Raw genomic sequence first — 27,945 nt, forward strand, 5'->3', positions numbered from 1 at the left:
GCTTTGTTTCTGTGAGTGAGACGCGATGATGGAGCAGAGCTGGAGCTCTTTCTTATTCCAGGTGAGAAACTCTTTCTCTTAAGCACACACGCACATTCACTCTCACACGCAGTCCGCTCGACGCTCACTCATGCTGCCGGTCTGCCTGCTCCAGTCTGCTTTACGAACAGAGATATTTGAAACAGAGCAGTTGGAGCAAAACAATAGTAGATGAGTCCCGGGCGCCCAGCTGCGCTCCCTCTATAGATGTAGTAGTAACACTCAATCTGTGTTTACCCCTCTATCTCTGTAGATCTAACACCACATCCCTGTTTACTCCTCTTATCTCTTTATATGTAGCCTTCTATCAATCAGTTTGTTAGTCTATCTCTCTTTCTGCCCCATGTACTCTTCTATCTGTCTTTACTCCATCCATCCCGCTATATGTCTCTCTGTCTGTTCATCCCTCTCTCTATTCATTCCTTTATAGATCTTTGTTTGCTCCTATTTCTGTCACTCTCTGTTCTTTCCTCTGTCTCTACCTCCATCCATCTCTCCATTAACTCTCCCTCTCTAGATCAGTCCATCATCTCTCCATTATCAATTCTCTCTCTATCATTTTCTGTAAAAGTTACAGAAATTAATACTTTAAAAAGTTATGCCGATATCTATAATCAAGATGTTATTCATTTTTTAAATAAAACTATTTTAAATATTTCATTTGGTAAAAAAATATTTTGTTGTGAGTGACAATGTATACAAAATTGGGCCAGTAAGAAATCAGACAGTAAAATGAGCTGCTCTGGTGACTCAGATGCTGAGGACTAGTTTTCACATGTAAACTCACTTTATGAGGTGTTCAGTTGGGTTGCTTTCTTAGTCACTTGTATCCTCCAGGCTTTAGTTTAACTTTCTGCTTTTCATTATACCTTTTACAATATGCATTGTCTGGTATTGCACCTGGTTCTCCTGTGTGATATTGTTGAAAATCATAGTTTCACTGTATCACTGTATGTTCTACTTCTATAAATGACTGTAGGGGAAACTTGTCAGTGAATGAGTTGTGTGTTTGATTACATGCTTTGTGTTCAGCACATGTTGAGCCATATGTGGGCTGCCTGGTGGATGAGTTTAGTTCTGCAGGTCTTCTTTATAATTCCTTATGTATGTAAGTGTGAAACATGCTTTAATATAATGACTCTTCTGAAAAGATCCTGGTAAACATTTTTGATATATAATAATCTTTGCTCCAATAAACCTGATATTGATTTAAGATATCATGTTTCCATAAGCTAAGGATGTTTGGGATCCTGTTTTGCTGCACGACTGAGTCATTTCACAGTCAGTACTTGGAAAGTGAGATTAGACAAGTTCAATCCTTCTGATGTGACACATGCCACCACACAGTTTTGCAAAGCCTGTTTCTTTCAAAGTCTATTTCTCCCTTCTCATTGAAAAGAGGTTGTGATTTAATATAGATCATGCTAAAACCTGTGGCAGCTGTTTCGCTCTGATTGGTCGGACGACTTGTGTGTTTGGTAGAGCATCACTGTGAATATGGTGACTTCAAGGTTTAGCCTAGCCTGACAAGCCAGACCCACATCAAGATGTTGAGTCTGGGAACTCGCTCACCTTTGGCAGGGCTCAATCCGAGGGGCGGGATAAACGGTTGTCTTTCAAATTCCCTCTGCACGCAATAGGATAGCGCTACAACCAACCAGAGCAACGAAGAAGGTGAAGCGGAGCTAGTTGATAGATTAAACTTTCGCCGTATCCGGTCGGCAAAACTCCAAGCACATCTTCCTTTCTTAAGAATGACTTCAGTGCCATTCTTTGTTCTTTTCTCAAAGAAAAGCTTAACTCCAAGTCTTCCAAAGCCGGTTCGAAAGACCGCTGTTCGCCAACTTCTTTGTTTACGAGTAGCACGCGGAACCACGTCAACTCCGCTGTCATTATGTTAAGCCCACCCACCGACTCTATACACGATGTGATTGGCCTGACCAGAGTTTGGTTTTTCCAGCTCGCACGCCAACCGAGAGTTGCTAGACTACCCTGGCTGCAAATTAGATTTCTAGGCTAGGTTTAGCCATGAGATTGCAGAAGCGGATCTGATAGTAAACTTTAGTTTGAGGGTGAAACACTTTAGTGGGAGTTTAGTGACAGACCAAATCATTCAGCTGTCTCAAGATGCCCTTTTTTTAAATGAAAGGGGGGATCTAATGCTGTTTCATGCATTCTGACTTATTTATACTGTTAAAAAGTTGGGATTCTCATGCTAAACATGGCCAAAATTTCAAAAAATTAGTTGGGCGTATGACAGTATTTCTGTGCCAAATACACTCCTTCTGCATTCTAACAAGTTTTGGAAAGTTTTCTCAGAGTATGGGCTAGGGTTGGGCGATGTCCCCTAAATTGGCAGTTGACGATGTTTACAGTAAAACATCGTGATGGTCGATGATATCGTCTTTTTTGTGGGGGGGGGGAATTAGGTAAATAGGAATTTTAACAATAGGCCTAGTCCATTTTATCCCAATGGACATGGACATCTCGTTTCTTTTCCCAAATCTTCACTCACGTCGCACCCATTTTCGCAGGGGATTATAAACGTTTCTTCCTTTCGTTTGCTTATAATTAAGTCTATTATAACTATTCACATCCTTTACTGTGGGAAAGTATAACTTTTTTACTTAAAATTTTATTTAACACAGTTTGTTCTTGTTATTAAACTTAGTAAGGCGCGTCAAGTTTGGTTTATTTGAATAGCGCATTTCACACACACGCCGGTGATTTTAGTTTCGTTTTCTCTGCCAGTGAATAATCAAACATTGCCTAAATGTCTTGACCTTGTGGAAGATAAAATCCGCTCTTCAGACATTTTACAAACAGTGTTGCCTTGCGACATCAGGAGAAAACATGAAGATGAAGATATTCGAGAAGGTGTCTATCCAGCTCGTGTCCCACATTCCTCTCAAAGCGCAGAGCGGTATATGACGCATCTTTGCGGGGAAATAGTATGAATCAAATATTTTTCTAACTAATATTTAATTTTCTTATATTCTTATATATTTACTGAAAATCGTTTAAATGTTTTATAGGCTGTGTTGTTTCACTGACGGAAGTGCTCAAATAAACACGCATGCTTATGGATGTTTCAGCCTCAAATGATTTCAAAATGTTGGCTATATATATATCTGACATAGACTACAGTATTTAAAATAGCATATATGCATTAGTTACATTCTCAATTTAATTTACAGAGCAATCCCTGCTAAGTTTTTAGTTTAACTAATACTATAGAAGCGGATTAGTGTGTGTCGCACTCGCAACGGGGGCGTGGCATCACGATGGTGGCGCTCCATCGTGATGTCATCGTCCATCGGCACAACCCTAGTATGGGCCTGTGTGACGTCATAAGAAGCGGAATTGCTTGTATGGGCATTTCTCCCGTATGAGCGCATGTGGAAGTGCGTCCATCAACGAGTTCTGCAAATGGGTTTGTTTGTTCCCGGTCACGAGTCAAAACCGCAGGCGGTGAGTGAAACTGCATCAAATGTAGTGTTTTGTTAGCAATTGGCATGTTAGTGCATATAATGAAACAACACGAACGTATATTGAATAGAAAAGGTTATCCAGGGAGGGATAATGCCAAGAATGTATTGTGTGCGCACATGCTCTCTTTAGCTCCGCCCACTGCACTCCTCCACGAGTTCGGCTGTTTTCTGAAAAAATCGGTACAGTGTGTCTGTCTTTTATAAATATGATAAAACTAAACACTCTTCGGAGATATGAGGATGCGATACTACTCTATAGGTACTCAAGATTAACATGAGATTGGCCTTTAACATGACTGTTGATAAACTATTTGACCTCACTAATCGGTTGTAGTCGTTGTGACACATAAAACTTAGTGTGGCGTAGAGAAAGTAGAATTCCTGTAATCCCTTTATCACCGAGCTGATGTTGGTTTGTGACTCATGAGTGACTCACATTTGTAGATCAGACACACAGCACAGACTAGAATGTGCATCGGACCTGCTCCATCATCTCCGGGCCCCGTCAGCACCTTGCCTTTGGTGTTCAGAATAGCTTTAGACTTTAATTCTTACTTGTACAGAAGATAAACTTTTCATGATGAATGAAAGTGCTGACGTCCGACCATCTGGGATGTGAGTGTTGCTCATCCAGCAATGTTTTTGGAGTCAGTTTCTCCATCGACTCACCAGAGTGGAAATGTTTGCTGGGACTCTCTCTCAAATGGCAGGATGTGTTTCATTCAGCGTCACAGTTAGGGCTGGGTGGTATGATGCTGCTATATAGCGTCAAATGGTTTAAATGTGTCAACTCGCCAATCTGTTATATTGTTCATATGAGTATTTAATCAAAGGCATGGTTTTAAAAACCAGCATCAGACTTTAAATGTGGCTCATATTTACAGTGTATTACAGTCTTCTGTTTTTAATTATGAAACATGATGTGAAACTGCTTTTGCACTGATGGCAAATTTATCATTCATCTTTTGATGTTGAAGTTTATTGAAGGGTAAAAGGAATGTGTGTGTGTGTAGTATACACATGTATATGATATATATGTATATACACACACTCACACACACTTTTAACCCTTCAATAGACTTCAATATCAAAAGATGAATGATAAATTTGCCGTCAGTACAAAAAAAGTTTCACATAGATATCACACACGTATTATATATATATATCCAATATATATAATACATATATCCAGCATCCAAAATAAGTGTGTCCAATATGTGTCTGCACTGTGTATAATTACGTATACAAACTCCATGTAAGTATTTACATGTATATATTAAATAAATGAATTATATATATATATATATATATATTAGTGCTGTCAAACGATTAAAATATTTAATCGCGATTAATCGCATTAATGCCATAGTTAACTCACAATTAATCGCACATTTTTATTTATTCTAAATGTCCCTTGATTTCTTTTTGTCCCATTATTTTTTCTTATTTTAATGCTCTTATCAACATAGAAAAGTGGATCGGCTTGCTTTGTTCAAATGTTTGTTTTATTGAAAACAACATTGGCATACTGTAGTGTTCGATTTCACACCAACATTCTCACTTGAAGCAGTCATTCACACTTGGAGCAAATAATCGCTCACACAATGTAACACTGTCCATCAATAAAAGGGTGAAAAAAATACTTTGTTGCACAAACAGCCCCTTCAACAGCCCTTTCTAAGGGATCAAAACAGGGTGATACAAAATAAAATTACAAAGTGCACATGCAAGGTAAACTAGGACTCCGCCTATAGTGCAGTTAAACCAGGGGTCGCCAACTAGCGGACTCCGGTCCAAATCCGGACCGCGAAGCCTTTTGACGTAGGCTAATGAAACAGTTAACGTTGCAATGCTCACTGTTGCGTTCAGACCCAGACGCGCGGTCAAGCATGCAGGTGCACCGGACGCGAATGACGCGACATGCACGCCGCTTAATTCGCGCCGCAGAATGTCTATTTGCGTCTTTGCATTGACTTAAATCACTCGCGCAAAACGCTTCATTCGCGTCCGGTGTGAATGCACCATCAGAGCAGAAAGCAGCGCTCAAGACAAGCACTTTTAGTTGAAGACCCCTGAGTTAAACCATGGCATAATACGTTTCTCATTTCGGCGTCTCACGCTTGCCATCCACGTCTACTCTTTTAATGGCCCAAACAAGTGTGGGCAGCCGCAGCGTGCCTGATGTTTTGTTTCCGGTCTAGCTACATCCGGAGTGGTGTTGTAGTTTTTCTAACGTTACTAGTTGCTGCAACAGCATGTGAAAAAACTACAAAGTTTGTTAGACCAAAAAGAACGTTAATCTCGCGATAAAAAAATTGACGCCGTTAAAATAGGTTTGCGTTAACGTCGTTAATAACGCGTTTAACTGACAGCACTAATATATATATATATAAATTCATTCATTCATTTATTTAATATATACATGTAAATATTTCTTAAATATATACATGGAGTTTGTATACGTAATTATACACAGTGCACACACATATATTGGACACACTTATTTTGGATGCTATATATATATATTATATATAATCAATAATGTATTGATGTAAACACTTATTTTCTATCTACATACACCACGGGTCCCCTTGAGAAGATATTTTGAAGAATGTTTGTAACAAAGCAGATAGAGCAACCATTGACCACCATAGTATTTTTTTCCCTATTATGGTAGTAAATGGTTGCTCTATCTGCTTGGTTACAAACATTCTACAAAATATCATCTTTTGTGTTCAGCAGAACAAAGAAACTCATACAGGTTTGAAACAACGTGAGGGTGAGTAAATGATGACAGAATTTTCATTTAACTATCCCTTTAAGTATAGTCAGATTTGGAACGTAAATAGTTGAGAAAGGTAACACATGTTGTGCAACAGTAAACTGGATCGGTGCATAAACTCTGACAGCAGCCTAATAAACCTGCAGCTGTCTGTCATGTAAACATTAATCTGTGTTTAATTTTCACAATGAAGATTATCCAGTATTATAATTTATATTCTAATCTAATTTCTTTAATTTTTGTAGAATTTCTTACCTGAATACTAACCTACTTTTAGACCCACCTGAAAACCTCAAAGCCGTGTTTATTTCATATCTCTCTTTAATATTATATTGCGTTTATTTGTGCTGTTGTTTGCAATTTGTTTATCTGTTCTTATTTTATTTTTTACGAAAATAAAATTTTGCATTAAGGTAAAGTATATGTATATATTGTTTGTATATGCTGTCAATTATAGGTCTTTAGAAAGAAAATCGTAATCAGTAAAAATCAGTATTGGCATGTCACACTTACGATACAAAAAAAAACGAAATCTGAAAAAAAAAACTCTAATAATCATATTATACTGGTCACACTTTAGATTAGGGTGCAATTCTCACTATCATTTAGCTATTAACTACAACTTTTGCCTCAATAAACTTCTAATTACTGCTTATCAATAGTTCGTAAGGTAGTTGTTAAATTTAGGTATTTGGATAAAGGGATGTAGTATATGATCATGCAGGATAACATTAATGTGTGCTTTATAAATACTAATAAACAGCCAATATTCTAGTAATATGCATTGCTAATAAGCAAATAGTTATAGTAGGTAATAGTGAGAATTGGTCCCTAAACTAAAGATTTACCATTATTATTTATACAAATTTTTCCCCCTTTAATAAAAATGATTTATATATTTTTTATAGTCTATTGACTTAATATTAGTGCTGTCAAATCAATTAATTGCGATTTAATCACATTCAAAATAAAAGTTTGTGTTTTCATAATATATGCATGTGTACTGTGTTGTGTAAAATTATTTATAAATACACATATGCACGTATACATTTAATTATTTACATGTATATACTGTATATATATTTATATACAATTAATATATAAAATTGTATATATATATTTTATTTGTTATTTTTTATATAAAGTTTTTTAAATATATAAAATTGTATATATATTAATATAAAAATTTTCTTAAATATAAATGCATGTTTGTGTATTTATATATACTTGTATATAATTACACACAGTACACACACATATAAACTTATTTTACATGCGATTAATCGTTTTGACAGCACTACTTTAATATACGTGTGTGTGTGTGTGTGTATATATGTGTGTGTATATATGTGTGTGTATATATGTGTGTGTGTGTGTGTGTGTGTATGTATGTGTGTGCATATATATATATATATATATATATATATATATATATATATATATATATATATACACATCATAGTTATTTTAAAAATTCAACCCTGTAAATTTTAATATATTGCATCATAATATGTAAAATATTATACAAAACAGCAATATGCTATGATTATGTCATGTAGTCGATATTATGGGGTTGAATTTCTAGCAGACATTTTTTAATGTATACAGCGTGATAATTACTCATAGCATGATGTAAGGTTGTGGTCATACTGCCCATCCCTAGTCCCAGTAAAACGCAACCTTCATGTGTCTGTGAAAATGTGTGAACTGCAGGGAGATTATGCATTGGGATTTGTCCTTTAGGGTCTAATAGTTGTAAACAGCTGGGTTGTGTGGTGTTATGAGCTGTTTGCCTTCCCACAAGCACCCTGTTCCTTTTGTACTGTTTTTTTTCCCCGTTTAATCACCCTTTCTTCTTTGCTGTTTCTTTTCAAATTCAAATTTAAGAAAGCTTTACTCAAAAATGAATTACCATGTGTTTCAGCATCCAGCCCTGGCCCGTTGCGGATCTCCATTGTGCAGCCGCTGGCTTTTCAAAACTCCTTATTCTCTCGCTGAACTCGTTTTCTCTGTTATTTACGTTACACTGACCTCAGCCTTCAGAGCCGATTTGTATCAAAATTGTCAGAGTGGCGTGAAGACGCAGCAGGGCTACAGTCATTCTGCGTCACACACTCGTGAAGTTCACACACACACACACACACACACACACACACACACACGTAGCGGCCTAGTCTAGACTCGCATCCCCAGACGTAGCCAGTAAAATGATGACTGGGATGCTATAGGAAGTGAGCGAGCAGGTGTGTGTGTGTGTGTGCGTGCGCGCGCATGTGTGTGTGTGTGTGTTTGTGTGCGCGTAGAGATATGCAGTTCTCCTCATGAATAGAGGAACCAAATCGGAGAAGACTCCCGCACAAAGACCCCCTGCGGATCCGTGAGGGCATCCCCGCTCCGATTTGTGTCCATCACAATAGAGCAGATGAAATAAGGAGCAGAAAGAAGCGTTCATTTTTCTTGTCCTGCGTCTGCCTGCGTCGCGGTCAGCCTTGCGAGATGGATGGATGACGCTGAATGCGAGAGGTCAGGTATTTAACCCTGCCCTCTTCGTGATTGCAGGAAAGCACGCATCTTAATTGAGGTGTCCTCTTTCCGCCGTGTCTGCAGAGACCAACAGCATCTCATTCTCCTGATTAAGCACATGCAAAATGAAATAATTTTAAAATCGACTAATGGATCCTACTCACGGACTGTTATCTTAAATCTAGCTCTATTTTTTCATTTTTATAAAATGTTGTGTACATTTATAACACTATACTTTGTATTATATTACCTTGCCATTAAATTACACTAAACTGCACTACGGTGGATGGCAATTTTGACATTTTTGCAATCAGTCTCTACTAGGCCCAAACAATTTAAAATATATTTAAAAATTATATAACCAACATACATGTTTCACAATATTTTTGTGAAAGGAAAGCATCCCTTCAACTTCTAAAAGTGAACAGCAGTGTATTACTGTAGCATTATATACAGATTAAGTGTCATTTTAAAGGAGTAGTTCACTTTACTCCATGATTTACTCACCCTCAAGCCATCCTAGGTGTATGTGACTTTCTTCTTTCTGATGAACACAATCAAAGTTATATTAATAAATATCCTGATACTTCCAAGCTTTATATTGGCAATGACGGGGACCATTGAGTTTGAAGCTCAAAAAAGTGCATTCATCCATTAAAGCCACAAAAGTTATTCAGTCAAGAGCAGTGAGTGATTTCCTCTTTGTCTTTTGTTGTTTGCTTGATGATGATTAAGTACACAGACGGAAGCAGGTTTATTAGGCTGCTGTCACTTTAAGAGCTGCATGGATCCAATATATTGTTGCATGCGTGCTTTCTTTCTCAACTGTTTAGTCCACTTAAGACATAACTGACTGTGTTTACATGAATACTCACCAAGACGGGCATTTTGACACAATTTTGTGTGTATTCGGCCATATAAGCTACCGAAGAGAAATTAATTTGGGATCACGCTCTGTCCGAGATTACTTTTTGTTTATTGTGTTTAATAACATTTAGCATGTCAGACGTATGTAACTGTCATGATGTGTCGAGTCTACTCTCTGCTGTCCTTGCCCTCTGCAACCTAAAACTTGGACTTTTTGTAATCTTTTGGAGTATTAATGCATATTTCGATAATTCTGATGCATCATGCAGCCCTACTCTTTACTTTTTTACCTCTTTTGTAAAGTCAAAGAAATGTTATTGTGGATGTTTTATCTTTTTGCTATTGGAGCAAATGGGAATGCAAACAAATTTTGTTGTAGTTTCCATTCTACAGAAGTCATAGAAGTATGACTATGATGACTTCCGCTTCTAAGAACCTCGGATATGTCAAAAGGCTTCATAAGGGTGATTAAATTAGTTTCTTAGGGGTATTCATACAGCATGGCAAAATAATTACATTATTCGGATGTTTTTTTTAACATATTTTACTTGACGTGGACATGTCATGTACTAAATGCAAAAACATGCAATGCTTTGAAAGAGAGATATTCAACAAATAAACATGCTAAATATCAAAATATCTTCTGCACAGAAATATTATAAAGATTTTTAAATTTGAGACATCATCTCTGCACAGGTTTTAGCATTTGGGCAATGACTTTTTTTTATGAATTAACTAGTCTGCCTCACTAATCAATTAGCTTGTAGGACGACTAATCAACCCATTCTCTTTCCTGATGCCCTCAGGCTATGTGTGTGTTTCCTTGGCCTGACAGGCCTTGTTGTTTTATCAAGACAGGGGAAGACGTGCCCTCAGGGGCCGAGCCCTAATAATGTCACCTTTGACCTTTTGCTGACTTTGTTCCTGTTTAAAATCTACATACGGTTTTCGCTCATTAGTTGTGTGCGGTCAGTGAGGGTTTTTTTCAACAGAGCTGGTTTGGGGCTGTTTCTTAGTTCTTGGGGGCTGTGCCTGTTTTAGATGCTCCATTGAACATCAATAGTGGGTGAACAGGGCGTTTGCCGCACTTTATTGGGTCTTTTAAGGGCCTCAGGCTGTGGTAGCGTAGAAAAGTCTGAATCATTTTAGCGAATCAGTTCGTTAGGACTGTTCATAGATTAGTTTGGGTGTTCACAAAGTCCCGGCATGGCAATTTATGTGTTTGTGATTTGCTGTATTCTTTTCCCTCTCGTTTGGCTCAGAGATCAGTGTCTGCTGGGGCAGGTGGTTGTGATGTAGGTTAGCAGCAAGTGTCTGTAAGCTTTTGCCCTGGGCCGTGTAAACAAATCCCTCATGCTGCTGTGTGTATGTGTAAGGGAGAACTAAAGGAGTGTGTCCAGCCTCCCAGAAGCCTCAGTAAACAAACAAACATCCACCTCTGTTTCCAGGCCTGCGAGGTGGGTTTCCCTGTGTGTTGTTCATGTTGGCTGCATCCCAATTCACATACTTCTGCTCTGTGAAAGTAAATAATTTGCTCATAATGGGAAAGTATGCACTTTGAGTGTGTAGTACATCAGTATGGCACGTCATAATTTCATCATTTGTTTGTTTATAAACTACTCTGGATTGCATTCCTTGTTGTTTTTAATACGTCTTTAAGGGTAATATTTGCCAAAATGCACAGATTTAGACTAGGGATGGGACGGTATGAAAATTTCATATCACGATTATAGTGACCAAAATTGTCAATATTATCACGGTTTTGTTAAAATGAGATGAGTGTTGACTGTGATTTGAACTTGTTTGTTCGTCTTTGGCTCAAAGCCACTTACTGCAAACTTTTCTTTGCTGAAGCTTCACATTAATTTCAAGTGAGTGAGATAAAATATTTCAAACCAAAACAACATTTTGTGTCCAATTATTTCCCAGACGTTGGCTGCATCCGAAAACCTAGGCAGCTGACTCGTTGCCTCGCTGCCTTATCAGACAATGGCTTGTAAGGCAGCGTTTGTGCATGAAGGCACCTAACGAAACAAATTTCGGACAGACTTCTTAGGCAGTGTAACAGTGTAATGATCTACAGCAAAATAGAGGGCTTTGGTGAGAATTAAACAAATATTGAATTACTATAGTAATTTCTCGCTATAAATGACATCAGAAGTGGAAAATGTTGGTAAAAAATGTACATTTACACACAAACTGACCGGCAAACGCAACTTTCGGACGCCATCTTTTTTTCCCCCTGCTCCCCCGCAGAATGGAAAGCACAGGATTGTGGGATATCAAAGGCAGCGAAGGATACAAATATGCTGCCTTCAAAAATCGATCAGATGAAAGTATCTCAGGAGACAGGAAGTGAAGCTAACATTAGAGTCGGACTGGCCTTGGTGCCTTCCTGCCTTGAAATGTGTCCTCCGAAGGCAGCACTTTCCAGGTTTCGGACGCAGCCGTAGTTTTGGTATTGAGGTCAAAGTTAACTTGCCTTGCGTTCGCTATACAACAGTGTGTGATGGTCATGAAGACGACTCAGCAGATTTGAAGTGTTTCCCCCTATTGATGACTAAGGACTTTCTTTCTGCATGTTCTGCAGACAGGGTGAGCATCCTCAATTAAGTTTCTCTCAGGACTTTTGTAAAAGAAAAAAAATATGACCACACCTCAGATTTGGTCCTTTTAGAAGGCTAAAAAAATCTCCCGAGCACTGTCAATGCCTTCTGCCATTTCTTCTCATTCAAAAAACAACGTTGCACACCAGACTGATGCTGGCTGGACAGGATTTACCGCAAGTTTTCAAAATCGTGCTGGCCCCAAACTTTTGAACAATAGCGTTTGCAAAATTTCTTTATTATAGTGCTGCTGTAAATTAATAGAATATTTTTTTCTAAAAAGCAGTTTTCCACTTTACATGAAGCTTGGTGTCGTTTAAAAACTGCATAGAGATCTGGACTTTCAGTCATGCAAAACGAGTTTGATTTCTAATATCAGCCACTTATCAATTTCTAAATATAAATGTTTCATATTCCTGTCGGTCAATCAGAGCTGTTTAAGTGCTGTATGTCTCTGGTTTTCTCTGTGAAGTCCATGTCATCTTATTCACAGGTTTAGTTGGTTTGTTCCTGACCCGCTCTTCCATCTCTCTTGCGTTACGGTTAATTTAGCAGTCACATGATGAACCGGGAGCATCTCGGCAGATCGGTTTACGCCGGACAGATTTAGATTCCTCAGCGGCCCGACGTTGTTTTTGAGTTCAGTTAATCAGAGCACACAGGCTCTGTCCTGTACCCTGCGTTCATGCCAGCATGTGCTCTATCACGACTGCAGCGTAATCTGTGTCATTAGTTTGGGGCCAGATGACACTTTTGATAACACTGTGAATCATTCTGAATCAGGAATTCTGAATCCAGTCATTAGCCCAGCATGAATTTCTGTGTTTGAAGAGGGGAAACTTGACTCATTTGATTTAATGAGATGTTTCTCAATGGAGTGTCTCTTCCTCCTGCCAGCTGTCGTGTCCAGTGTGTGTTTGTATGTATGTAACGTGAGCGTGTGTGTTCATTCCTGAACTTCTGCTCATCGTTAGTCACCCCACAGGCTGCTGGAAGTGCTAATGGGAACACAGAACACACACACACACAGCAACTCTGTGCCGGATGTGCTCAGGCTATATGATCTGTATCCGAGTTTTTCATCTCTGTTCAAACGTACTGAAGCCCCAGAGTTAAATTCTCATGAGAATTACCTTTTTTTTTTTTTATCTGAGGAAAAATAAATGTGAAGACCGGTGTGTGAGACTAAGCGTTCACATCTGTGCATCTGTATTGTGGATGTGTGTGGTTGTGTGTGGTTGTGTGCGTATCCTATTATGTAATATTGTGTATCCTAGTATGTGTGGTATGTATGTATGTATTTCTAATTTAAAAATTATGCCATGTTTGCTGGCTGACTTCACTTAAAGCATGTCAAATTCTTTCCTCTGGCTTCACAAACAAGGCTTAAAGGGTTAGTTCACACAAAAATGAAAATTCTGTCATTAATTAGTTACCCTCATGTCGTTCGACACCCGTAAGACCTCCGTTCATCTTCGGAACACAAATTAAGATATTTTAGTTGAAATCCAATGGCTCAGAAAGGCCTCCATTGGCACAATGTACTTTACACTCTCAAGACCCATAAAAGGTCCTAAAGACGTCGTTACAAAGTCCATCTCAATACAGTTCATAACTTTATGAAGCGACGAGAATTAGTTTTTGTGTGTCGAACGACATTAAGGTAAGTAATTAATGACAGAATTTTCATTTTGGGTGAACTAACCCTTTAAGCTAGTCTTAAGGCCTGTTCACACCGAGACGAGCGAGACGAGACGAGTTTTCGCGCGCGTTTAACGCCAACGTTTTTAACGCCTTGTGACTAAACAAAGGGTGCCAATGTGAGTGTGCACACCGATGCGCAAAATGCCAGGCGTAAAAGCGTCATTTAAAAAAAACAATGCCTCAGGTTAGTTTTTTTTATTTTGACGCGGCGCGTTAAAAACTAGCCGACCAATGAGATCGGCTCTTCTGAAGCTATTCGTCCCGGTGTGTACAGGCCTTTAGACTAAAATATATGTTTGTTTTGTTTCAAGGTGCACACCAGAATTTTCTTTCTAAGGCACAATTAAAAAGCTACTAAAATGTCCTAATTGAACTAAAGGGATAGTTCACCCAAAAATGAAAATTGTCATCATTTACTCACCCTCAAGTTGTTCCAAACCTGTATGAGTTTCTTTGTTCTGCTGATCGCAAAAGAAGATATTTTGAAGAATGTTTGTAACAAAGCAGATAGAGCAACCATTGAATACCATAGTATTTTTTGTCCTACTATGGTAGTCAATAGTTGCTCTATCTGCTTTGTTTATCTGACATTTTTTTTCTTTATTATATTTTATGACATTTTTATTATGTTTTATCATATGATTATTAATAGCTGTGTTAATAAGTTTTATGAAGTTAATCCAATCATAAATGAAAAGTTTTTTGCAAATTTAATTTTTGAGAATAGACATGATCAGACCGTTTACTCAAGATGCCGAATTGGTCATTTCAGACTTACTCATTTGTTTTTATTGAAAGGTGATATACCATCAATATGTAATTTTTGTCTAACATATTTTGTTGGAATGTACTGCTTTGAATGCCACTAGGCAACACTTTTACACAGAAAGTTCTTTAATGGATTTTTTTTTTTAATGTTTCACCTGGAATAATCTTAAGTTTTTTATCAAATATTGAATTGAAAAATCTTACATAATGTTTGTTATATTTATGTGAGATGGTTATCAATTGTTGTAGTTTTTTTTGCTGCAATTGTGTTAATTTTGTTTATATATTGATCTTACCATGAAAATAGCAACATATGCTGATATGGCAATAAAAAAATAATCATATGTTTATTTATTTTATCTCATTATTTTTATTTTATTTAGTATTTTATGCACTTATTTTTATCAAGCGCCATAATTTTGGCCAATGCTGTAATTTGTATTTATTTTTTGGGCAGTACATCACAGTCTTTAACCTCCCTTCCCCGGTTCTGTCTTCTCTTTCCAGCAGGCTAATGAAGCCCTTCACCACCAGCACCAGGTGGCCCCAAACAGCCTGCTGCCACTGCTGAACTCTGAGCCACCGGACCAGAAGCCTGTGATGCCCATTCCGCTGGACCACAAGCCCCCTGTCAGTGCAGCCGAGCTTCTCAAGGACAATGTAGCCAGCGGAACGGGGGGAGGAGGGGGTGGGAATGCTGGAGGGGGCGGTCCGATGCCCGTGGTCAAGAAAGAGCACAAGAGCAAGACGCCATTCATCTGTGGCTACTGCAACAAGGCCTTCCGTGACAGCTACCACCTTCGCCGCCATGAGTCCTGCCACACCGGCATCAAAATGGTGTCCAGGCCCAAGAAGACGGCGCAGGCGGCGCCCACCATGGTCCCGCTCATCTCCACCATGCCCCGTGAGACCACGGGTGACCCTTCCTACATCTCAACCGTCGCTGGCATCCTCTCCACGGCGACCACTTCCACGTCCTCCGCTTCCACTGTCATGTCTCCGACGTCCATGTCGTCCATGTCGTCCATGTCCAATGTGACCCATCACAGCGCTCCCAAAAAGCCACCCAAGCCCGTAAAAAAGAACCACGGCTGTGAAATGTGCGGGAAAGCCTTCCGGGACGTTTACCATCTGAACCGCCACAAGCTGTCGCACTCGGACGAAAAGCCTTTCGAGTGTCCTATATGCCAGCAGCGCTTTAAGAGGAAAGATCGCATGACGTACCATGTGCGCTCGCACGACGGAGGCGTCCACAAACCCTACGTCTGTTCTGTGTGCGGAAAGGGCTTCTCAAGGTATGTGTGGCTTTTGGATTTCTTGTAAATCTGCTAGTATTTAATCAGTGTGTTTGATGTAGAAGTTAGGGATCAGAATTATAAGGAACTGAATTATTCTGGTTCAGATTCCAATGTACAATTCGGGTTCTTTAATGATTCTTTTGAGGAAGCCCCTCCCTTTTTTGATAATCAAAAGTTAATGGTCTTGTAAGATTTTTTAAAAATAAATTAATACTTTTATTCAGCAAGGATGCATTAAATTGATCAAAAGTGAAAGTAAATAGATTTCTAATTAAAATATCTTTCTGTTCATCAAACTAATTCGGTTTCCACTAAAGCATTAAGCAGAACAACTGCTATATAACAACTTTGCCATCAAAGGAATAAATTACATTTTTATATGCTGATTTAAACCATAAACTGGTTTGGTTTGAAACAAATTTGAGTCTTTTTCCAATTCATTTAAAAGATCCAGCTCATTAGTCATTTGTTTGCGAATTGGGCTGCTGGTCACACTATAGCTTTCTTAGAAAAATATTTTTGAATTATTTCAACCAGTATTTAAATTAGACCTACAAGCTCAGAGCTGAGCTAAAATGCATAATTTTCCATGGTAGATTTAGTAGTTCAGTATAATCTATAATGAAACCAAACATGATTGGTTTTAGTTTTCTGATTCTGAATGAGAACCGTTTTTTGATTCAAATCTCTACAAATAACACTATATTTTCACTTTCAAAAAATGCTTAAATGTATACATTCATATCAAATGTTAAAAGTAATAGCTAATTTCCATACCACGTAAAATGAGGCTGTTTGTGGATTCTGATGATGTCAGTGCATTTAATACTGTCTGTTGAAATATGTGTTCAAGGCTCGAGCTGAATCCACCATCTGCTGTTCTGATGATGTTAATTTTGTCTCGTTCCTATTGGCTGCCGCTGGCTGATTTATAGTTGTTGTGAATGGATCTGACTGGCTTCCTTTGTAGGGCCCAGCATGCCGAGGGTCTGCGTGAACAGAAGGAGGAGGGGGTGCTCTTATTCCTCTGTTATTCCCTCCTGTTTGTTCTGTCTTAGAGGATCAGTGCTGGGGTTTCCTTTGAGTCACTCAGGGGCCGCAGACACACGGCGGCTTTGGGAGTCTCATCTATAATGTCTCTGAATATCCAGAAAAGCATCAGAGAGGCCTCACTATCCCTGAAATTAATCCCCGGATTATTAATCACGCACTGACACAAGTCAAAGCACAGAGATGAAAAGAGCTGTTTTTAGAGCTCTAGCTGTTCCTGAGAACACCACCTGAAACAAAATGTCCTAGTCTCTCTGGCAGGTTGTGTCACGTCCATATTTAGTGTGTTTTGTAAACGCAAATGGATGTCCCTGTTAATCTGCTTTCATTGTTATTTTGTTCCAAAAGTGTGATTGCAAAAAAATGCTTTCATTATGAATGTGCAAGTTGTGAGGTGACTAAAAACTTTAAATCTAAACATCAGAAGCAGTGTTATTTTAGTATCATCGAGATATTATTATTAGTAGGGCTGGGAGAAAAAAATCGCTTCTCCAGATTATTGCAATTTTTTTGGTTTAATTCCAGAATCAATATGAATTCAAATTAAATTGCTTTATTTTAGTCTTATAGATGAGGTGGACAGAAGTTAACCACTTTTGTTCCAACAAAGGGTGAACTCTGTTGTTATCTATGAGTATTAAGTGAAGTAATATCCTTTTCAACCGGACGCAAGGAAGTGATGTGAGATTACCCAGCACTTCCCATATTGTTGGACCGTCACAATATCAATATTGACTGCCACAAATAGATTTAAACTAAAGTAAATGTGACTTATCTTATACGTCATGTACAGTCTGTATAAGTGTATGATTCAACTTTTCCCCATGGTCTAGTGTAAAAAAACAGAAATAACATTGCAATATCAAATCGCAATACATAAGTTCATTCTTATGAATAATGCAGAGAAAAGCTCAGAAAATTATGACGTAAACAGTCTCCTAGCCTGATGTTGTCATACTCAATTCTAGTCAGAATGCATCTCTGATATTGCTCCATTGGGCTGTGATTATGGGGCGCGCATAGTTGTCAACAGAACTCAACTGTACGCACGCTGGAAGAAGTAGAAGAAGAAGAAGATGAGTGTAAACGATCTTTGCCGGTGTTGTAAAAGAATTTGAGGATACACGGAATTTGAGGAGTACTTACCAACACGATCATAATTTTTTAGAGAAATAGTAAAGGTGAATGCATATACGAACAAGTTCTCTGTTTAGGATTAGGACGAATTCAACCCAAACGCTCTTTGGTGACGTGAATGTTTGTTACTATTTATCATCTGTCCATCATTGTATAAAGCCCGCCCTGACAATTTCATTGGTCCGAACAGCTCCTGTTCGGGCATAGTTGCTCCACAACGGATCAAGTACAGATTGAATTTCCCAAACTCAAATGTTATGGGTGGTGCTAAATTAGTCTGGCATCCAGGCTAATAGTCTCCAGCCACGGCAGCCAATCACCACTCCAAATGAATGCATATCTCACTTTGTGACGTTGGTTCAACTTTGCCTTTATAAATCGGAAGAAAAAAATAACTACGGATCTTTGTTTTCATTGATGTACAGCATATCTGTCATCTCAAAACGTGTTTTAGGGTTTCATGACCCTTTAACTCTTTCCCCGCCAGCGTTTAAAACAAACAAGTTGACAGCCACCACCAGGGTTTTTGATCATTTTCATGAAAATAAAATGGTCCATAGAATATTGTTATTTTGTTATACAGACCCTCTGCTTTTAAACAAACAAAAGAAAGTTGTATTCTGGCTTCATGCATTCCTTTTTTATCAACACTTAAATATGGGTACATTTCATAAAAAAAGCAACATTTTGTACAAAAAGCTGAGAAAATCACGTTTTTGTCAAAGACTTCATCCAGATCTGATTCAGAATAATGATCAAACACAGATAGAGTAGATCGAGTCCATCAACACCCCTAATGCTTGCACAGTCCTGTAGCTCGTTCCGGTTCTACATTTCATTCAGTTACATTAGGTAGTTTTGATTTGTATGCTGTTTAATGTTGATAATTACGTTATTTTACATATGCATCTACTTCTATATGATCGCTTGTTTTTTTGCGTCTTGTTTTGATCAGAAGATTCTGTACTCATTCAGAAGATGCATTATAACGCCCCCTAGCATCTAACAGTGAAAGCGCGGAAACCCAGAAAATTCTGTGTTTGGCACGGAAGCGTTTTCTCACAAATAACGGAAAATTCTGTGTTAATGCGTCCTTGCTGAACAAAATTATTTCTTTTTAAAAAAATCTTCCTGACCTCAAGTTGTAGTGTATCCCCACAAATTAGTTTTTATTTTTCAGATCGCATTCACAACAATTCGCAAGTCGCACTGCAGTTCACATGTTTACACAGAATTCACACTAATCAAAAAACCAAACATTATAGACCAGGGGTGTCCAGTCCTTCTTCTGGAGGGTCACTGTCCTGCAGAGTTTAGCGTCAACCGCAATTAAATACATCTGAATCAACTAATCAAGGCAATTACTAGGCATACTAGAAACTTGCAGGCAGGTGTTTTGAGGGAAGTTGGAGCTAAACTCTGCAGGACAGTGGCCCTTCAAGACAGAGTTTGGACACCCCTGTTATAGGCAATCAAACCTGCATTCAAACCATAACCTCTAGTGTAAAAGCAACGTCAGTTTGTGTAGTGCTGGTGTAGCCCAGTGTTTACTGTAAGCCACGTCTGCAAGTAGGTTTTCTAGGTCATGTCACTTGATGATTCTGCAACTTGGAGACACTCGTCAAAACTTTCTCTCAGAGGCAAAGTACAGCACCTGAAGGCAAAAAGCTGTTATCTCTGGGTGTTTTCTTCCTCGCCATTTTTAATTTTTCCCTCTCTTCTCAGGCCTGACCATCTCAGCTGCCATGTAAAGCATGTTCATTCCTCAGAGAGACCTTTCAAATGCCAAGTAACGGTAAGAACCAGAACCCATTCATCCCATTTATGCAGTTGCGCCTCATGACAATACAGCACCTCTAGTTGCTGGTACCCAAAGATGGTATGCTTAAAAGGGTTAGTTCACCCAAATATGAAATGATTATTAGTCATTATTAATCACCCTCATGTCGTTCCAAACCTAATTAAGATATTTTTAATTCAACCTTAATTTTATGAAGTGTCGAGAATACTTTTTGTGCGCAAAAAAACGAACAAAAATAACTACTTTATTCAACAATTTCTTCACGTCTGTGTCATTCTCCTACGCTGTTGACGTAGTAAATACAGTGCAGTCCTTCTGTTCACGTGAGCAGCACGACGCATGCGTGTGATGCTGATGCAGGAGCTGGCCAACGTAAACTGTGTAGGAGACTGACACAGACGAGAAGAAATTGTTGAATAAAGTCGTTATATTTGTTTTATTTTTTGCGCACAAAGTATTCTCAACGCTTCATAAAATTAAGGTTGAATCACTGGAGTCACATGGACTATTTTAACTACCTTTCTGGGCCTTGAAAGTGTTAATTAAATAGCTCTCTATGGAGGGGTCAGAGAGCGATCGGATTTCATCAAAAATATCTTAATTTGTGTTCCGAAGATGAACGAAGGTCTTACGGGTTTGGAATGACATGAGGGTGAGTAATTAATAACAGAATTTTCATTTTTAGGTGAACTAACCCTTTAAACTCCATAAAGGGGACTTCATAGCGTATGTCAGTTTGGATAATTAGTAATAAGTAATTAAAGGAAAACTTTAATTAACTTTAAGAATTTTGTCTGTAAATGATGTAAATCTACATGTCTTATGTCCGTAATAGGCCTGTACATCAGCCTTTGCCACCAAAGACAGACTTCGGTCACATATGATTCGGCACGAGGGGAAAGTCACGTGCAACGTGTGCGGAAAGATGCTGAGCGCTGCCTACATCACCAGCCACTTAAAAACACACGGCCAGAGCAACTTTAACAATGCCTGTAACAAAGGTAAGTGCAACATGATTGGCTGCCCCAACAGCCAATCAGCCTGTAGTCTGTACGAAAACCTTTCCAGCTTCTCTGGGTGACTCATGTAGTTCTAGCACCAACATCCTTCTATTAATACTGTTCCATCCTTTCTTCTCTTCTCCGAGCTCCTTGCTGTCCCTTCAGCTCCCAAACTCTCTTCCACATACTCGAATGGACTAGTTTATAAGAGGTGACTTTGTCCTGCTAAGTTGGGAGATTTTTTAAAAACCTCTCTGAGAACCAGCCAGATTGACAACAAAACAATTTGTTACAATAGTGCCTACAATAAATTATACCCCATTGTCCTACTTTTTTTTTTTCTCCAGAAATTTTTTTTAACATCCAAAGTATATTTAATTCAGTTATTCTGAAAACTTTTTTACTTGGTCCCATCCCCAGCCTTTAACTTTTGAGTTTGTTTTGAGAACGTGTTTTAGGGGCTAGGGCCCTTTTTAAGCCCAGAGCTTTTTCTAAGATGGAGGAATGGTTCAGGTTTGGAAAATGGTCTTCTGCTGAAGCACAAAGAATCTTGGGAGTGAAGTCTCTGTAAAGTGGGCATTAGGGCCATTTTTAAAGCAGTTATTTTTGAGCACTTCTGTTTGGAATGATACTTGAACATGGCTGCTGTGATTCTTTAGCCAGAACCCCTTTCCCAGTAATATTGTGTTTATTTCTGTGAATTGGTTTGAACTTTAGTTGTGCATTCCATCATATTTCATTAGTCATGGCATTTGATTTGTGTGCTCAGAGATTAAATTAGTCAAGCATAGCATTGGAGGAGGCCAATGCTTTGCTTTAGGCAGAAACTGCTCTGACTGAACCGGATCCTCTCTCAGGACAACAGGGTCAGGAAAGGGTCAAGGGTTTAATCAAATGCAAGGATGTAAAGCGGTTAGCAGTACTATGGAAATGTGTACTGTCATTTACTTTAATTAGTATTTAATGAGTGGAGTTCCCTCAAATTCATACTTGTGGTCTGTTTGTCTCAGAGCTGTTGTGCTATTTAGCGGTACTAGGTGCCTTTATATGTTTGTTTGGATATTTTCATGAATTAACCCGCTGATCCCCATTCCATGATCTATCTCTGTCATGTAGTTTAGTTTTTTTTTTTTTTTTTTACATTTATGTCTGCTTTGAAAGTGATTAACTTTTTTTTTTTTGTTTATTGTTGACTGTGATTCTTGTTGATTGTGAATTTAATCATTTATTTTATTTTATTATAATGTTTTTTTAATTGTATATTTTAATAGCCAAAAGTATTTGTTCAGGTTTCAAAACAAATTAACAACTTTTATTGACAGCATCTGTGAGTATTTTGTAATTCTATTAAAAACATATTTATATTTAAATTTCTTTTAATATAAAAAAATTTAGTATTAAATAATGCAGAATATATATATATATATATTTATATTTATTTATTTATTTTTTATTTATTTATTTTTATTTATTTTTTTCTACAATATTTTTTATTACATTATTATATTAATAATTGATACAAAACTTGATATAGTTATATTATTTATATATATTATAATATAATATAATAGTGCATCATATATATATATATATATATATATATATATATATATGTATATGTATATGTATATGTATATGTATATGTATATGTATATGTATATACATATACATATACATATACATATACATATACATATACATATATATATATATATATATATATATATATATATATATATGTATGTATATGTATATGTATATATATAACACATACATGCATGCATGCATGCATGCGCATACACACACATAAATATATATATTTTTTATAATCAATTTTTTGAATATGATATTTAGATTTAGATTATTATATTAATTTATATATTATATAAGTGATATCTTGCCTCAGTTTAAAAAATGTAATGTTATATTAATTATTTATTATATTATGTTAATTAAATAATATTAATTATATTATTATTTACACCATTTAAAATCGCAAATAATTGTTTGTAATGCCCTTACAACATCTGAGGAGCAAATGTCAACATGCTGTCAAAGTTTAACCTGTTTTGAACCTGCAACATTCACATAAAATTTAATTTCTGTTTCTTTCTGTTGAATTTGATAAAAAGCCTTGAATCTGTTTATGATGATAATGAACAAATATCTCGGATTATAAAATATTAATGTCTGAATTCACCCTGAGCATAAATGCAGCCCTGCGTTGCTAAAAGTCCCATAATGCATCACTGCAGGCAGCTGCCTGCCCATCATAACACTTTGTCTGTTTCTAAATAGGAGACTGGCAGTGGAACCACTCAGGGCTCCGAAAAGGTAAAAATGAAACAAAACAAAAGAAGGTGGAAAAGCAGATACACACACAGTAACAGTTTGCTCTCTTCTGTCTCCGCTGTTACCAAACGATAACAGGAAGTTCAATCACAAATGCTCACGTGTCTACAGGTTCATTTAGGTCATTTGACACCCAGAGAGTTTGGGAGCAGAATACACACAAACTCTCAACACACGCGTTAACGCTTCTCCTGTCTCTTTCTCTGTGCTCCACAGACAACACTGAAGTCTGCCACTCTGCCTCCTCCACGCCAGTCACGGCCTCAGCCCCCATCACCACTGCAATGAACCGTTGCAACATCAGCAACCCTGTTACCATAGCAGCCCAGATGAACATCTCCACCAACACGGTCAATATCACATCTCCCGTCAGCCTGCAGCACCCGGTTACCATCACCGGCCCTGTGAACATCGCCTCCGTCAACATCCCAGCCTCAGCGTCCATGAACATCGCCCACCCGGTGGCCATCACAACACCAATGCCCATGAACCTCGGCGGCCCGCTCAACATCGCCATGAGATCAATGGACAGCATGTCCTTCCTGTCCCAAGTCTTGCCGTCTTCTCCCTGGTAGAACCGGCCCCCTGACCAGCCTTTTTGCCCTGACCTCTGTGCGACTGACACCTGTGTGGCGTGAACAAACCCATCCTGTGGCAACTCTGGCGGAAGATTTGCACGGGTTGATCCAACTCTCTCTGGCCTTTGGATACGTTTGCATTTCGCGCGCAAGGTGAGCAGCTCGGTAGCGGGGCATTACGCAAGATCCTCTGAGCACTTCAAACCCCGACGGATGTTTTTAAGGACAAATGCAATAATTGATGTGCATTTCGAAACACTTTTTTTAATAAACAGAGTGCCGATGGGTTCTTCAATGATGAGGTGTAACCTGCTAATCAGTATTTAAGAAAATTCATTTGAAAAAGAGACTTTTGCTTCCATTGGGAGGGAGGATTTTTAAAATATTTTTTGTATTATTTTGATTTTGCGCCAGGGTGTGAGTGCGTACGTAAGTGTAGAAAATTTGAAGAGGTACAGTTGAGAACAATTTTTGTTTTCTTTATTAATAGTGTTCGGCAGGACACTGTTTACGACTTTTTAGTTTATCTGAGGGGAGGGCAGCTTCCTTTTCTTATTGTTTACGTCGCCAGTTAGCTTTTGCATACAAAGGAAACGTTTGGAGGAAGGAAAGAGAGAGTCTTGCACTGAACGCATATCCCTAGTCTAAAGAGGCAGTATTATCTAAATATAAATATCATTATAGTATGGCCCTGTCCAAAATTGCGCACTTGATGTGGTCGCTGCGGGCTTGTTTGAGCACAAGACCATAGGGTGTCCCATTTGTCATTTTATGGTTGAGCTCAAGAGCGCCCCCTTTGCACACAGGTGCTGACTTCCAAGCATACCACTGCTTAAAAGTCTGTGAAGCATTGCTTCACCAAAGTGTGGATTCTGAGGAGGAGCATAAGGGCCAAGTGCGCCCTTTGGGGCAGGGTATATGAGCTGTAGATAGCTAGCTCATTTACAACGGGGCCATCTAGAGGTTGGAGTCCAGCATTGACGGCCTTTAATTTGCCTGAGTTTGTCGTTAAAAGTATTTTATAACCTCGTTTTTCGTATTTTTATGATTTTTTTGCAAGATCCCTGTTCTTAAAAAATGTTCTGCAAAAGAAATAGGCTGAGAATAGGAAATTAACATGAATAATTCCAGGAAATTGAATTTTGAATTATTCATGTTTGTTTGTAAATATAGGTCTTTTTTTCTGTATTTTGTGTTTTAGGTTTTATTTTGCTTTTTGTTTGTTTTTAGATTCATTTGTTTGATCTTTTTGTTTATGTTTTGAGTTTTATTTAGTTTTTTAATGTTTTAGTTTTGTTTTTTTGTATATTTTACCTGTTATTTCGACAGTGGCACCATCTTGCTCATTTTCTTTTCTTCCAGTGATTTAATGTTGAATCTTCTCCAGTGGTTTGGACTCAGTAGGTTGGTAGTATTTTGCTATAGCTAAAGCCCAGAAGCACCATTTAGCGTAAAAGCACGTCTTCGGTCTGAAATAATGAAGAATGTTTACAGACTGCTTCTGGAAATTTCTACACTGTGGTGGGTGGTTACATGCCGATCTGTTCGGACTAAAGAGTTTTATAATTTTGTGTTGATGAGAACACACTTAACGGAGTAAGTAGGAAGAGTGAGCTGCCACTCACTACACGGATCTGCCGCAAATGTGATGGAAATTTAGGTACATTATGTCGGCCACTTCCTCGATATGCTTCCTGTGGATGAAGCAGATGCCAGAGAGAAGAGACTGCTGTAGTGAAAACACTAATTATTCGACTTGTATGCAATTTTTGTGGGTAGTTTTCCCGCCACAGCCTGTGATGTGATGATCTGGAGTGTCTGAATGGATGCCGTCCACCCCAGCACTGAGTCTCAGGAAGGGGATGCTTTATCCTGATCAGACACAATGAATCCCTGATCCGTGTGTGTGTGTGCGTGTGTGTGTGAGCCGTTTGATTCTCCCGTCACTCTAGAACAAACAAAAGCATGTTTCCATAGTTTAGTTTGTGGGAGAGTCAGAATGAGCGTTTATGCATTTCATTAGTAGATGCATTATAATTGCCTTTTATTTGCCAAATTTAAACCAATTATGAAATCCAATGAAGTGAAGATTTTTGAATTGAGTCTAATGTTGTTTTGATTCAGTTGATGAACTGGATGATTTTTGGAGCCCCTGTGAAAGCGGTTGAATGTATATGTTTGTACAGAAGTGTTTAGCTCGGAAGATCTTAGAGTACAGATAGACAAGTGAGCGAAGAAAAGCAAAATAACCTTTTATAAAACTTTTGTATTAGTACATTAACAACGGTAATTTTGTATATATGAAGACTAGGCTTTCTGAGTAGCAGAAAGAAAAACATTCCTACATTTTTTTTTAATGTAAGTTTGTCAGAAATAATTATGTAAACATGCGCAATGTTTTATGTGCCTTTTATTTGGGTTGTCTAAATAAAAAACTGTAAAACATGATTGCTGTATGTGCATTTAAGAGAGATCTATCAGTGTTTATTGTCGATTATGAAATTTATTACGTAAAATTGATAACGATCCACCTAGATTTTTGTCTGCATGATAAAACCGATACCTCATGTTAAAAGTTTTTTGGCCTTGTTACACATATGTACCTTGTTTTGTTTTTTTGTGACCAACATTGTTTTTAGTTTTTCTAACATAATGAAAGTTAATGCACAAATGTGACCCTGGACTACAAAACCAGTCATAAGTCGCACGGTATATTTGTGGCAATAGACAACAATACATTGTATGGGTCAAAATTATCGTAGTACTATGCATTGCTAAGGACATTTGGACAACTTGAAATGTGATTTTCCACAATATTTAGACTTTTTTGCACCCACAAATTCCAGATTTTCAAGTTATTTTTTTATTTAAAAAAAAAATTGACCCTTATGAATTATGACTGGTTTTGTGGCCCAGGGCCACATATATAGAAAACATCCAATAAAGCAAATAGGTAATCAACAATTCGACATTCGGATTCATGGAAAAAGAAGCAAATGTACCTTGTTTTACAGCTTTCCTGCAGTCATGGAAAACCAAGAAATATCATTGAGTTTGAGATTTTTAGGCATGGACATTTCTAAACATAATGCAGTATTTTTAGTTACGCCTAGATATTTATTAATATCAGATTTTATTTATTAGTTTAGACCAAATATATACATTTATTTTCTCTCCAGCAAACTTTTTTTCTCCTGGTCAGAAAAATGTTAAATGTGTAAAGCCAGTTTCTGTTTTTAAATAAGAATTACATGAGTAAGATATTTTGCAAGTTACACAAGGAATTCTGAGTTCAGCCGATGGGAATGCAGAAGACCATCAGTCACTCTCGTCTCAGGCAATGGGCCAGATATTTTGGCTCAACACTTGATAATGTGCCACTTTAACATCAGGCGTTGCACATCACATATAGCGTTTTCTCAATCCATGATCTTCGCCATTTAAAAAAACCTCTTTCATCTCTAATTCATGGCTCTCCATCTGGCCCTGTTCAAATGTTCCCCTCCCCCCACGCTAGTTCCTTAATCTTACATGCTGCCTTTTTTTTCTTCGCGGAATCTCATATTAGTCGTTAGGACTCATTTCCATGTGCATTGGCTCTATTGGTGCGCGTTCACGGCCTCACGCTTGCCGCATCATTTGATCAGGCGTGACGCGCCCCTGGGATCCCAATACAATCAGCCTTGGGTTTAATCTCGTGTCCATGAGCAGGTGCTTCGGGTTCAAGGTCTTTTGTTTCACCCCTCACTGTCGCCTCACAACGGGGATAAAAGACAATGAGACCCATTGAAAGAACAATTGCGCTTTTTTCAGGGCGCCGCTGTTCACCATCTGCCCGTGTCTGTAAGTACAGGCAGCTGTATTAGTATTTAAAGAGCATTTCTCTTCGTTCATACATATTCATGAAAACATCTCATTTGGATGTTTCAGCAACATCCAGCACCTATA

The 27,945-nt window shown here is 38.0% G+C and overlaps 1 protein-coding gene across 2 annotated transcripts; it reads left to right on the plus strand.

Moving 5' to 3' along the window:
• Positions 1–26,444, plus strand: vezf1a (vascular endothelial zinc finger 1a). 2 transcript variants are annotated; one of them, XM_079804827.1, is made up of 6 exons: positions 6–61; positions 15,288–16,075; positions 19,991–20,060; positions 20,902–21,067; positions 23,366–23,401; positions 23,636–26,444. In XM_079804827.1, the coding sequence occupies exons 1-6, from the start codon at positions 26–28 to the stop codon at positions 23,992–23,994; spliced, it is 1,455 nt and encodes a 484-aa protein (XP_079660953.1). In that variant the 5' UTR covers positions 6–25; the 3' UTR covers positions 23,995–26,444. The 2 variants fall into 2 exon arrangements, with proteins under 2 accessions (XP_079660954.1, XP_079660953.1); XM_079804828.1 differs by lacking the exon at positions 23,366–23,401 and having other exon boundaries at positions 1–61.
• The last annotated feature ends 1,501 nt before the right edge of the window (positions 26,445–27,945 follow it).

The sequence above is a fragment of the Gobio gobio genome, assembly GCF_949357685.1.
Source record: "Gobio gobio genome assembly, chromosome: 22".
NCBI classification, from domain to species: Eukaryota; Metazoa; Chordata; class Actinopteri; order Cypriniformes; family Gobionidae; genus Gobio; species Gobio gobio.